Source organism: Phoenix dactylifera, chromosome 8 (assembly GCF_051530095.1).
Source record: "Phoenix dactylifera cultivar Ajwa chromosome 8, Ajwa_hap1_PhDact_Kaust_v1.1, whole genome shotgun sequence".
In the NCBI taxonomy this organism is placed as follows: Eukaryota; Viridiplantae; Streptophyta; class Magnoliopsida; order Arecales; family Arecaceae; genus Phoenix; species Phoenix dactylifera.
Genome location: NC_143197.1, coordinates 11819974 through 11833963, shown reverse-complemented (window position 1 = coordinate 11833963; position 13990 = coordinate 11819974). Strand labels below are relative to the sequence as shown.

The 13990-nt window shown below is 36.9% G+C and overlaps 2 protein-coding genes across 16 annotated transcripts; one reads left to right on the top strand and one right to left on the bottom strand.

Annotated features, from left to right (window-relative positions):
* The first annotated feature begins 3664 nt into the window (after positions 1–3664).
* Positions 3665–6352, top strand: LOC103722796 (momilactone A synthase-like). The gene is made up of 3 exons (XM_008813480.5): positions 3665–3799; positions 3908–4003; positions 5317–6352. Exons 1-3 carry the CDS (start codon positions 3780–3782, stop codon positions 6104–6106), a joined length of 906 nt encoding a protein of 301 aa, XP_008811702.2. The 5' UTR covers positions 3665–3779; the 3' UTR covers positions 6107–6352.
* Positions 4839–11823, bottom strand: LOC103722795 (Tetratricopeptide repeat (TPR)-like superfamily protein). 15 transcript variants are annotated; one of them, XM_088702801.2, is made up of 6 exons: positions 10943–11822; positions 7747–10864; positions 7599–7658; positions 6761–6912; positions 6233–6307; positions 4839–6101 (listed from the first exon to the last, which is right to left on the bottom strand). In XM_088702801.2, exons 1-2 carry the CDS (start codon positions 11247–11249, stop codon positions 8391–8393), a joined length of 2781 nt encoding a protein of 926 aa, XP_088558927.2. In that variant the 5' UTR covers positions 11250–11822; the 3' UTR covers positions 4839–6101; positions 6233–6307; positions 6761–6912; positions 7599–7658; positions 7747–8390. The 15 variants fall into 15 exon arrangements, with proteins under 15 accessions (XP_088558927.2, XP_038980558.3, XP_088558922.2 ...); XM_039124630.3 differs by having other exon boundaries at positions 7747–11823; XM_088702796.2 differs by having other exon boundaries at positions 7781–11823.
* Positions 11824–13990: the final 2167 nt, after the last annotated feature.

Sequence of the window (13990 nt, the reverse complement as noted above, 5' to 3'; positions counted from 1 at the left end):
CCCTTTTGATTGGTACTGTAGCCAAGAAAAATACAAAAAGAGAACTTCAATTCCAATTTATGAGATCGGTAAGGGAGAAGATAGGGATGGCTTATGCATCCAAAGGCTTTAAGATGGGTGTAGTTTGGTGATTTTTGAAATAAAAAGTTCATAGGGTGACATATGAGGTGTAAGGGAAATGGGTAGTCTGTTAATAAGATATGTAGTAGTTAAAAAGGCTTCAAGCCAATACTTTAAGGATAAATTAAAGTGGGCCAATAATTTTAGAGCAGTTTCAACAATATGCCAATGTTTTCATTCGAAAACACTATTTTGTTTGGGCGCGTATGGATAGGTTAAATGATTAACAATACCATGAGATTTAAGAAAATTAATGAAAACATGTCCTATGAATTCGCCCCACCATCCAAATGTAAAATTTTGTTTTTTGTTTTAAAAAGATTTTCAACTTGTTGTTTAAAGTTAACAAATATGATGAACGCATCAAATTTGCATTTAAATGAAAATAACCATGTATAACAATTATAATGATCAACAAAAATAAGATAATACTTGAAATTTGAAATTGAAGCAATAGGAGCAAGGCCCCATACATCATAATATATTAGTTCCATAAGTTTAGAAGATAAGGAACTCAAAGGAGAAAAAGAAAATTTGTGACTCTTTCCAAGTTGATAGGATGAGAAAATGCTCTTGGAAAACTTTATTGAAGGAGAAACTTTAGATAGGACTAAATATTGTAGAGAAAAATAGGGGTTCCCCGGTTGATGGTTTCATGCCTCATCTGAGATCCGATGTCCGATAAATGATATTGGAGATATCTCCTTATTTGATGGTTGGAGTGAGTGAAAGGCGTAGAGTTTATTCTCAAGTAACCTGCAGTGGTGCGTCCTCCCTATAGCTTTGTCCCATATTACAAAACTATTAGCATCAAATGTGAATGAGCAATTGTTATCATGAGCAAATTTTTTGACTGAAAGTAAATTAGCTAATGCATTTGGATAATGGAGGATATCATTTAATATAAATGATTGGGATGAAGTGGTGACATGAGAGGATCCAATAGTTTGATAACCGAGCCATCACCGTTTCCAACTTGTAGATTATCTAAGGCTTGGTATTGAGAAGTTGATGGTCAAATTTTCAAGACTGGCATCAATGTGGCAAGTAGCTAGAGTCATTCATGGGATGTGAAGTGGTCATCATTGAAGCTAGTCGCTGAGGAGGAAGTCGACCTTGGAAAGCAAGATCAAGATAATGATGGTAATCTAAAACTGTACGCCCAGATTTGTTACATATTTGATAGATAGGCCATATAGAGTCTTGCTAGATTGGTGCTGCATGATTGTTTGCCCGATTGTTAGGCTCTCTACGATGTTGTTGAGATCAATTTTGAGTGCCGAATGCATCCTATTGCTGTTGATAGTTGTTGGAACATTACTGTTGCTTATTGTTGAATGGACGATGACCATTATTTTGTCTATTGAACCCATTGTGATTTGCAGCAAATGCAATAGCATTAAGTTGTATGGGATTGGATGGCTCGCTGAGACTTTTAACTCTTCTGCCAAAAGAAGGCTATGGAGTTCTTCTACAGTAACTGATGCATATTTTGCACATATTCTAATTACAGTTTGGAATGGTCTATAATATTCTAGAAGATCTTTTAGGATGTATATAAGGATATCCATGTCACTTACAGATTCCCTACTAGCTACTAGTTGGTTCTTGATTTGTTTAATTTTATGTAAATACCCTTGCATTGAGAGTGGACCTTTCTTGATTTCATCCAACTGTTACTTCAGATGAATGATGTGGGACTGGATAATGGTCCCAAAGCATCTCTCAAGTGCTTCCTATGTTCTTAGTAGATTTGACACTCATAGTGTATAGGATAGCGGTTTTTGAAAGGGTAACATTAATCCAAGATAGAATTATTTAACCTTTTCCATACCACTTATCAAAGACAATATTCACTATTCTTCTATCACCTTCTAAGATGATTTCTCGAGGAGCAGGAGTGCTCATATCCATGATACCCATTAATTTATGACTTAGGATTGGGAGAAAAAGAACTTCATATAAGACAATTATTGGAATTAAGCTTAATAGAAATTATACTGGTAATGTTAGCAATTACAAGAGAAGCTGATGATGTTTTTAATGTAATGGCTGAAGATGATAATGCTTCTATGACCTTCGGACGTTTGATCCCAGGCATAGGTGGCGATAAGTCCTATACTACTCTAATACCATGAAAGACAAAAAGATTTTGGAGAAACAATGGAAAATTTTTGAGAATGAGAATAGTGGTCGCATTTGCCACTGTTGTATTGTATTGTATTTATAGACACATGCCTACATAAGAATACAAATGAAAAGTTTGACCTAATTGATTTGGATTTAAACTATAAATGTTAAATTCAAATTTAAAATACAATATAAATGGTAATTTTCCATAACCCAAAATTGAGGGAAGAAGATTGCATGGCTAATGTTTGAAATTTAAATTCAAAATTGGAATGCACCAGAAATGGAAATCATGTTGGTATCTCATGATTTCATGAATCAAGTCTGCTATCAATGGCTGATGTTTGTAATTGAAATTCAAATTTGAAATGCACTAGCAATAGTAATTATGTTGGCATATCTTGTGATTGTGGCTAGTATGAATTAAGTTTGCTAGCAGTAAGAATATGAGCATGGACCAAGATTTTCATCTTAGTCAAGACATCAATTTGTAAAACACTCATTGATATGATGTACATAAAATTTGAATCTCTTGCCATTTGAGCCCATGCATCCCTATAGGTTTATTTATAAGTCATCTATATATTTTAATAATCTATTATTTATTATATAATTAAAGTAGATATTCGGCTTATGCAGAATTCTCCGTTCATCATGTGGATACTAGTATTAGCAATAGGACTTTATCGGTTGCTCAAATTGGCTAACAAAAGGAAGCTCGGCTTATACAATATTCTCTGTTTGCCCTGTGGCATTGGTGCATTATTGATGAGAAATTATCAATTATTCTAACAGGTCGGTGAATTTGGAATTATGGATTATTTTGATTGGTTGGCTTGGAATTTGAGGAGTTATGCCTTTCATTATCCGAGTCTTGGTTCACTGCATCAAATTCAATTGATGTTGATTTGTTTTGTTAAAGATATTGTATTTAATTTTTGCTACAAATTGGCATGTCATTAATATGTTTCTTTTATTATGCTAGATTTATGTTTGAATTATTATTATTTCTTTTTGGACTAGCTTATGTTTCTATTTTTTTTCTCCATTTTATAGGTTCTTTTCCTCGATTAGTTTGGCAATAAAATTTGACCTTTTCATATTTTTCTTCTTTATAGATAATTGATGAGTTTGGTGAGAATTTTCTTTTTAAAATTCTTTGTCAGTCAGTATACAATGTCCAACAGAAATTTGATTAGCAAAACTTTCTATTTTCTGCAATTTATTATATTACTATTTTGCTTTTCAAAAATACTTTAAAAAAAAAAATACGATGCGCATTGCACGTGTTAATTGGAAACCTGGCTGAAATCCGGACAAATCGAGCAAAAGCAGCTTTGCCACCTCATCCATTTGGCAGGGTTCTTTCTGTAATTTCCTCCTCCTCCCCCACCCACCCCCCCCCCCCCCCCCCCCCCCCCCCCAAAAAAAAAAGGGCAAAGCTTGACCCAGAGAAGCAGGAAAAGAGGGAAGAAGGAGATACCCTCCCACTGCCTTTGATTTCTTGCCCTCTCAAAGAATAAGAAACAATGCTGCGAATGGCGTTCAGGTCTGTGCCTTTCCGAGCTCTCTCTTTCAATAGTCAATACTACGTCCAATGTCAATAATGTCAGGATATTCAGAAAAGAAGGTGATGCTTCTTGTTTTTGTCCAAAAGACTGAAGAGTAGCACGGTGGTCAATGGCGTCCGGGAGGCCCCACGCACTATGAGCCAGCGGCGGCAGCAGCAGCACTTCTCCACCAATCCTGGGAGGTCTTCTCTTTCTCCTCTCTCTATCGACATAGCACATACGGCGTTGTGGTTTGAGAGGAAAGGAACCGGTCATCTTTTTGATTAATTGTTTCTAAGACAGGGCCACCATCCCATTTAACAAGGACTAGACCCATGGACACCGAGCTTAAATCTGTTTACAGTCTTAGACTGACCTGGGCTGGGCTGGCTTTGCATGTACTCCCTAGGGCTCATTTGGTTAGCGGGAAGCATTTTTCCTTCTAAAAATATGATTCATGGGAAGCAGATTCCTGAGAAGATGATATTTAAGAAAGTACTTTTGAAATGTTTGGTTGGCAATGAAAAAGTGACAGATTTCTAGAATGCTTATGTTTGGTTGACCATCTACTTTAATGGAAAAGTTATATGTAATTCTTATTATACCTTTAATAAAAATTAGGCCTTTAATGCCTTTTAAAAAAAAAAAAATTGGGAAAAAAATAAAAATGAAGTGATTTTTAGCTCACAGAAAAGTAATTTTCCCATATTTCATATGGAAAAGATTTTTTCATGAAATATAGGAATCATATTTCTATGGGAATACTACTTTTTCATCTCTCTCATTTGAAAACTTCAACCAAACAAAATGCATCTTATTACTTTTCCGTTGACCACACTTTTTCTCCTTTTCTCGCGAACCAAACGAGCCCTTAGTTACTATGGATTGAGTAATTGCATTTTTGTGCGCAATTAATATTCCCCTATCCAACCATGTCAACATCAGAGGCATCGAATCAAAGGTAGAATGAACTTTTCAAACTTTTCCATTTTGTTTTGTGCCCAAAAGAAACTCTTCCTACCGCTTAACATGAGGAAATCAATAGAACTTGCGTGAATTAGTGCAATACATGGTAGGCACTTAATATTGAGGTTCGAGTTGTATCTTTCATCACAACCTGCATGAATCTTAGAGCAATGCGACCTATCCGTTCATCCGCCTATACGAATCTTGCCTTAGCCATTGTACTATCCAATGGTGGATTCGCCTGAAGGAAGGTGAATCCTTCTTTCGCGCGCGGAAGATACAATCCTTGTCCTTAATTAATATGGAATGCTAACAACCGCCCGAGAGCATGATAGAAACTTGTGCAAGTTCATCTAAGAAGGCTGATAAGCTCCGTAATTAGTTGAAAACTGGCATGAGATCTTCTGATTCATGGGAATCAGGTTTCTGTTTATATGGCCAGATTCTCATGTTACCCTACTGTGAAGGTAGGAAGCATATTATACTAATCTTTTATTTCATCTGGATGAGCATCCAATTGATACCTGAAACCATTACTCTGGTGCTGCAGGCTTGCCGGCAAGGTTGCCATGATAACTGGTGCTGCGAGCGGCATAGGAAAGGCTACTGCGACCGAATTCATTAACCATGGCGCCAAAGTCATCATTGCAGACATCCAGCAGCAGCTCGGCGAGGCCGCCGCCGAGGAGCTGGGCCCAGATGCCACTTTCATCACCTGCGATGTCACTGAAGAATCCCAAGTTGCCGCTGCCGTCGATCTCGCTGTCACCGAGCATGGCCACCTCGACATCATGTACAACAATGCCGGCATTGCCGGCTCCCTCACTCCCTCCATCACCAGTCTCGACCTCACTAACTTTGACCGGATCATGGCGGTCAACGTCCGGTCGGTCGTTGCTGGAATCAAGCATGCTGCCCGTGTGATGATGCCACGCCGAGCTGGATGCATCTTGTGCACTGCAAGTGTTACTGCAATCATGGGTGGGCTTGCCCCGCATGGCTACTCGATCTCGAAAGCGGCGGTGCTGGGGGCGGTGAAGTCTGCAGCAGCGGAGCTCAGCAAGTATGGGATCAGGGTGAACTGCATTTCGCCTCATGCCATTCCGACGCCTTTTGGAATCAATTCGATGCTGGAGCTGTTCCCGGGAGCTGATGCCGAGAGACTGGCGGAGATGGTCTATAGCACCGGGGAGCTGGAGGGGGCGAGGTGCGAGGCGGTGGATGTGGCGAGGGCCGCCGTCTATTTGGCTTCAGATGATGCTAAGTATGTAAGTGGCCACAATCTGGTGGTGGATGGAGGTTTCACAGCATTCAAAAGGATGGATTTGCCGCCACCTTGATCAGGTTATGGATGTCAGCAAGTTAATTTGATTTTATTTATCATTCGAAGTCTTGTCCACAGAATAATATAAAGAATAGGATGTAAGATGGATGCAGTTGATCCAAGAGGAATGTTTGATGGTTACCTGTGATATGCATTGGCTGATGAATTATGTGAGATCAGACAATTAGATTTTTGTCATGAGAATTTTATTTTCACCCTGCAATGTATATGTGATTCCAGAATAAGTCATAAGCATTTGACATTTGAGAATGATTTTCCATCTGGTCATCGAACTTCTTCATTTTGTCAATGTTCAACAATATCTGTTGCATGACTGATTCAAGATGAATAATAATTTATTTGACAAATGGCTGTGATCCAATCAATCATAGAAATGCTTTGATGTTTTTCTTTTTGCCATTTTTCCGATGTGAAATGGTAAAATACTTCCATTTTGTGTCTCTCGCTCTCTTTTTAATACATTCTCCAAAATAATAAGCAAGAGGGGTGTGCCTACCATATAGTGGAGTGTGCCAATGAAGGAGTTAGGACAATTTTCCCCTTCATTATTCTTTTGCATAATTTGGCCTTGGACTAGAACATCTTATTAAAGTAGAATCTATAAACTAGACAGTACATGTTAGTATAATAATAGTCATTTGCTTCATACTTTCTGTTTATCAGGATTGTGCACCAGTGAGGATTTCTGATATTCTTCAAAATGGTTTATTTTTCCCCAAGAATATGCTCATAAGCAAGCCAGCTCGGTCAAAGCCTTGTTCGCTTTCGAATGGCTAATTGTCTGTTTTACATGGTAAACAACTGCAATATAGACAAAAGACTATAAATATCCAAATATGACAATTGACAAAAATATCAGAAATTCAAATATCACAACTCCAACTGTAGATTTTAGTGCATTAGAGAACTTATAAACTTAAATGTCCAATTTGACAGTGATGGTAGTCAAAAGACAGAAGAATAACCATTAATTTTTACCTCAGCTATTTGAGGTCAGCATAAAAAATCTTTCTTCAGCAAGCATTCTTTTGCGTTGCAGTCCAGTCACATGATATTTTGTTTGTAAATGGAGAAAGAATAAATTTTCAATATTGGATCCCGTTACATTACTATTTTTTCAAAATGAGTAGCAGCAGATAGGCGTACTTTTGGAGTAATGTTTGTGTCTGGGATCAATTAAATAGCCTTAAATGTAAAGCCCTGTTTAGATGATTTTTAGTTGTCAAAACCATGAACTGAATAGGACTGAATACAGTGTATGAATAGGGGGAAAAGCTTATTATAAGATGATATTTCATACGCTAGAATATACAAGATGACTTGATAAAGTGGATAAAGAATGTAAGCATTCAGAGTAGTATTATTGCAACTAAATGAGATTTATGCTAAGTGATATATGGAGCATGACAAATATTTTCTTTACTGAGGATATACAATGGAACCCAAAATGAAAATCAACAAGCATGTGATTTCTTAGTAGTACTCACAATTGCTCAATTTAGAGGCTCCAATCATAAGAGGATAAAATTTTTCTTGACTGACGAGACCTGTATAACAGAATATTCATGTCAGAGTTGCATATAACTATGAGCTTCGCCTGAAATATGCAAAATAAATTGCAAATGAGTTCTTTACCTAATTTTTCATTTCAATAATTTACTTCACTCACCAATTCAGTGCTCAGCAGCAACTCTATTATTTTCTTCATCCTGAAATATAGTAGAGAATCAAAGGTTTGAAACATATAGCTCATGAAGCTTTATATTGAATGGTTGTACCGAATAACCAATGCTTTTGATAATTGCTTTCTAGTAAATCCCAGCAATAGAATCACTCAGTATCCTATGTACCTAATAAAATGTATACTCTCTCGCAACATCTATAAGTAGCAGTCCTTTCTTTATCAACTTGATCTTCAGTATTCTGTCAATCTTGAACAATATATACATTTCACAGTGTAAGCCTATGTAGCCAGACCCTTGATTCCAAAGCAAGACTTGCTTTTCTAATTGCTATTTCATCAGAAACTCATCTCTTGGTGGAAGAATGGGGAAATCCAATATCGGTTTCCTTGGAGAGAAATTTAGGTCTCGATAGGTAAAGCAGCCATGACCCAAAAAGCCACCCTGCACAGGTAAGTGAAGTGTGCATTTCCAATTGAGTTGCCATCTCTTGGCTCTTACCATTTACTGCTCACTCTCTTAAAAGGAATCGAAAAGAAGCATGTTTGTGTTTCATTTTAGATATGTGTATAGAATCCAAATAAGGATGGAAATTCTTCATCCACTCAGAACATTAATGGCACTGCAACCTGGAGGCTTCACCAGTCCTCTATCTCTAATCATGTTCCTAATGTTTACTGCATCACTCCACAAACCATAATATGCATATAAGTTTGAAACTGTAACATAATAACCTGCATTTTCAGGTTCAGAGGCAAATAAATGCTCTCCAATAGATTTTCCCAGATAAAGATCAGCACGATCATTGCAAGCACTTAAAAGAGCTCCCCAAACTCCTGGTTCTGGTTTGACAGGCATTTTCATAACAAATTCATAAGCTTCTCGAAGCCTTCTGGCACGACCGAGCATATCAACCATGCAAACATGGTGCTCGACAGTAGGTTTAATCCCAAATTTCTCTGACATGAGGTTGTAAAACTTCCATCCTTCATCAACCAGTCCAGAGTGGCTGCATGCTGATAATAGAGCAATGAAGGTGCTCTCGGTAGCTTTGACACCCAATTCACACATCTTCAAGAAAAGCTCAATGGCTTTTCTTCCATGCCCATGAAATCCATATGCTGATATCATGGAGTTCCAAGAGGAAATAGATTTCTCAGCAGAAGTTTCAAATACTCGAAAAGCAGTGTCTAGTCTTCCACATTTGCTGTACATATCCACCAGCGCTGAGGATATAAAAGCATTAGTCTGTAGTTCAAAACGAAACACATGGCCATTAATTTCCTTACCAAGCCTAAGATTTCCTAGTTGAGTACAAGCACATAGAATGCCAACAATGGAGATCTCATTAGGTACAAAATCTTCCATATGACGAAAGATTTCTAAAGCTCTTCCACCCTCCTTGTTCTGCACATAACCAGAGATCATACAAGTCCATGAGCACAAATTTCGATCACCATCCATTTGAAACACTGATTCAGCACTCATAATATGCTGACATCGGAAATACATGGTTATCAATGCATTTCTCAACCGAACATCACAGTCCATAGAACTCTTCAATGCAAAAGCATGGATAAAACGGCCATGCAACAGTAATTCAAGATGTCCGCATGCTGACAGAGCGCTAACCAATGTGATCGAGTCAGGATTTAGAAGCAAAGAGCAGCACATGAACTTAAAGGCTTCAAGTGCTTCCTTGTAACAGCCATTTTGCACATAGCCTACTATGATTGTATTCCATGAGATGACATCCGATACAGACAAAATGCTTTTCAACAGCATGGAAGAAGCTGTTAGATCCCCACAATTGATATACATAAGCATAAGGGCGTTGACAGCTAAAACACAGTTTGCAAATCCAAACTTAAGCATCCAACAGTGAACTGCTTTCCCAAAGCTAAGGTCTTTGGGGCAAGTGCAAGAAGGAAGAATAGCTAGCAGAGTAGCCAAGCTACATTTCAGATCTGTCTGAAGCAATTCAGAGAACAAAACTCTAGCCTCTCTTTTTAGTGAGATAATTCGTGCGTACCCGGAGATCATCGTGTTCCATGAGATCAAGTCTCTGTTAGGCATGGTTCTAAAGAGAAGGTTCGCAGTTGCTACATCATCACACTTGAGATACATATCAAGCAAGCTGTTTTCTATTGAGCAATCCATGGGATCAAGTTCCCTCCGGATGGTAAACCCATGAATTGATTTCCCTTGATTAAGCAGGTTGAACTCACCACAGACTGGAATGATGGTTACCACTGTTACACCGTCAGTTTGCATTGCTGATGTCTTCTGCATCTCCCAGAAAAAGTCAAGAGCCTGATCAAATCTTCCGTTCTCCACCAATCCACTTATCATTGAATTCCATGAAACCACGTTCCTATCAACAAGTCTTCTGAATATCAACTCTGCAGTTTCCACATCCCCATGTCGAGAATAGAAGGAAATAAGAGAATTGGACACAGAAGAAAGCGGGATCCTCTGGTACCCCAATTTGATCACCCAACCATGCACTGATTCCCCAAAAGCAAACAACTCTTCCAAATAAGAGCATGCAGAGATCACACCTGATAGACTAACTTCATCCTCTCTAACAAACGAGCGACTCATTTCCCTGAAACAGAAAACAGATTTTACCGGAAGACCATTATAGAGGCTTCCATTTATCATAGAATTCCACGAAGCAGCATCCTTGGCTTCCATCACTCCAAAGACAAGCTCCGAAGAGTTCCAATCGCCGCACTTGGCATACATATCGATCAAAGCATTACAGAGATAAACATCAAAGTCAAAACATCTCTTAATGATCATACCATGGAGAGCTGTTCCATGCCTCAAGTTGTGCGTACGAGACAAAGCCGACAGCATGATAACCAGCGTTGTCGAATCGTATTCCCCAAAACACTTTGCCATTTCTTGGAAAAGAACAATAGAAGTTTGGAAGTGGCAATTGAGGACGAATGCATTGATGATGGCATTCCAAATGATCACATCTCGGGCAACAGCTTCATCAAAGAGAGCCATAGACGAATCCAGATCATGGGCTCTCGCATATGCGGTGAGGAGGGACGTGCGAGCTGAGAGGTCAGAGATAGCATCACTTTTAACAGATAAGCAATGAATTGAAGCGATGAGGCTGGTGTCCAGCGACGTACGTTTAAGGAATTTCAGGAAGTGAAAGACAAAGGCAGCTCTCTGAGGCATTTCGTCGGACTGGTGGTGGCCCGAGGAGGAGTAAGTGAGTAGAGGATGGGATAGGGATCTCTGGATGATGCCATGGGGAGAAAAATGGACATAAGGAGGTGTTGCGAGTGGTATTATGTTTTTGGAAGCGAGAAGGGATTTGATACCAAAGCCTCTTAGATTTCTTGCCATCCAACTCTTTCTTTGTTTGCTTGCTATCCGTTGGCTCCCGCCAGATTTGAAATTGCGGAGGTTTGCGTTCTCTATTCTTAACACCATAAAATTAGTGAAGCTGGGCGTCGTACGCAAATTATTGATATAAAGCGGGGAAATCAAGAAGATTTAGCAAAACTAGGATTTACGACCTTCATGAAATCTTAAAGACAGGCAGATCCATGAACATAAGATTGCTTCCTATCTATCATACCAAATTATTGATATAAAATAGAAGAAACATATGCATATCCAATTTATACTCTCATGGCATTAAAAAAAAAAAATCTACATTTATCAAGAAAATAAATTATGGAAAGTAATGAAACCTAATTTGAATTTCAGGAGATATGCACCACAAATTTCCTGAATATATGACTTGGCAGAACACAAAAAAGACTATCAGCATAATGAAAGCCTAATTTAGCAATGTCGTTATGCCAATATGTTCTCAGTCTTCATGAGGAAGTGTGAATTCGATTGGGTAAAATGAAAAGGACGGCAAAGTTTGGTCAATTTAGGATTAACTCAGTATAATTCACAAAATTAAATCTAATCCATTCACGAACCAGGTTGGTAATATTTTTCCTAACTATTATCACACGCCATGCTAATATGGTACTGAATTCAATAACTTTGATGGTGGCATTCGAATACCAGTATACCTGTATTCATATTTATTTTATTTGATAAATATAGATACAGATACGAATATTAGTTGGATATAAAAATTTATATCAATATTTGTTTAAAATAGATATAGATTTAAATCGAATACTAGAAATATGGGTATAAATATGAATATAAGTCCGATAATTAAACTTTATAAATATAGAACCAAGGATATAACTAAATGGATAGTAAATCAAGTTAATAACATATTAATATAGTGATATAGTATCCTTAAAAGTTCATGAGTACTATATAAAATGAAATAGGACTACAAATAAAATCGAATATTTGGATATGGATCTAACAGTTGTCTATTCATATTTATGTCTTTTTTTTTGACGAATATAGATACAGATACGAATATTAGTCGGATATTTCAATTTTTATCCATATCTGGATAAATTCAAATATGAAAATAGATTTGAACGGATATTGTGCAATCTACTTTCATCTCTATTCACAGCTGGTGTGATGAAACTAATTCATATTAAAGAAACAAAAGGCAACTTAGATTCAAAAATACAAGTATTTTAGTAGAAAGGAAAAATTATAAGACCAAACTATAGCTATGAAGAATGAGAATTTATATGCGAGAAAGCATACCCAGCTTGGACTAAAGATGACATATAGTGCACTAATAGGATTGAAACCTTAAAGGTGATCGGATCCCGAAGGACGACATTATGAAATTTTTAAAAAGATGATTTTTGATTAATTAGAAATTTTAAAATACTCAAGAATCCTTAATAACAAAGATCTTTTAGGAGCCAATATTGATAGAAAAAAAAAAGAGAATGCAAGATCAGATTTAAACCCCAGAGGAAAAGTAAATCATCAAAAGAGATAATAATAGAAGAGATCAATCAAAACCCTAAGGAAAGCTAACAATCCAACCAATACCTCGTGTTTCACAAGAAACTAACATGCCGGGACTAAGAGAGGAACCCTAGTCAAAATTCTTATTCTCCTAAAACTTTATGACACCGAATTGAAAGGTTGGTTACTTTTGGTTTCTTTAGGTGAATACAGATAACCAGAAGAAAATAATCAAAATATAAAAATCCTAAAGAATGACAACAATCCAATTAAAATTTCATGCTCTACAAGCAAAACTAGTACAGCGAAACCAACATCTAATCTAATTCCAAATTCTCCTAAAAAATTATCAAATCTTGGTTTCTTTTGACAGATACGAATGACCACAGGAAATCAGCAATGGAGACACTAAAAAAACCCTAAAAATCCAATCCAATAAAATGCTTACTTTTTGGAATTCTTCAAGAAATGGGAAAGAGAAATTAAGAAAGGAATATCCCAGAAGGTTCTGAATCACTTCAGAACAGTTTTCTTTAAATTCTTGAAAATGTTCATTGATGACTTAATCACAAAATACTATTAACATTTATTTAAAAAAAGTGAGGGATGATACACTATGTAAATTGTATTTTAAGTAGATCAACGAGCCCAGATTGGGTCCAAGACATTCAGCTCCTCTCATATTATATCATAAATTTTCTGGATGTATTTGGGTTGGCCGAATTGTTATATTTGTGGATAAAAAATAAAATAAAAAAGTTAGATGCTACACAGCACCACCCTATTTCCTACTCTATTTTGTGTAGAAGATAACCATGATATGGTGAATGACCTGATTTCAGGTGATTCTCACTTGGCACCACTCTCCAACCATCACATATCTTAAAAAAAAAAAAAACAACTCTCCAACCCTCATCGCATTGGTGAATTATAATACTCAAATATCTGTATGCATGCATGTGTGCCTACATATTCATCTCTTATCTTTTATTAATATATTTTCATTCTTGTAGGTTAAACTAGAAGAGGAATATTTGCATTTTTAAAAAAAAATCAAATTTGTCTACAATCTAATTCACTGGCAAGCGATCTAGGAGTAGAAACCCATTTTCAAGAATATTGTGATAAGTTGATAATGGTCCCCCAAAATTAGCATTTTCTAGTGTTATAGTGCGAATAATTTTGTCACTTGCCCAGTTCGATAGAATAAGACGGTCGTTGAGTAGTAATCATCTTTATTGCTCAGTATAAAGACAAAAATAAATAACAACATAAAATTCATAAAAATCACTAGTTTGAGAAGATAATATTTTTACCAG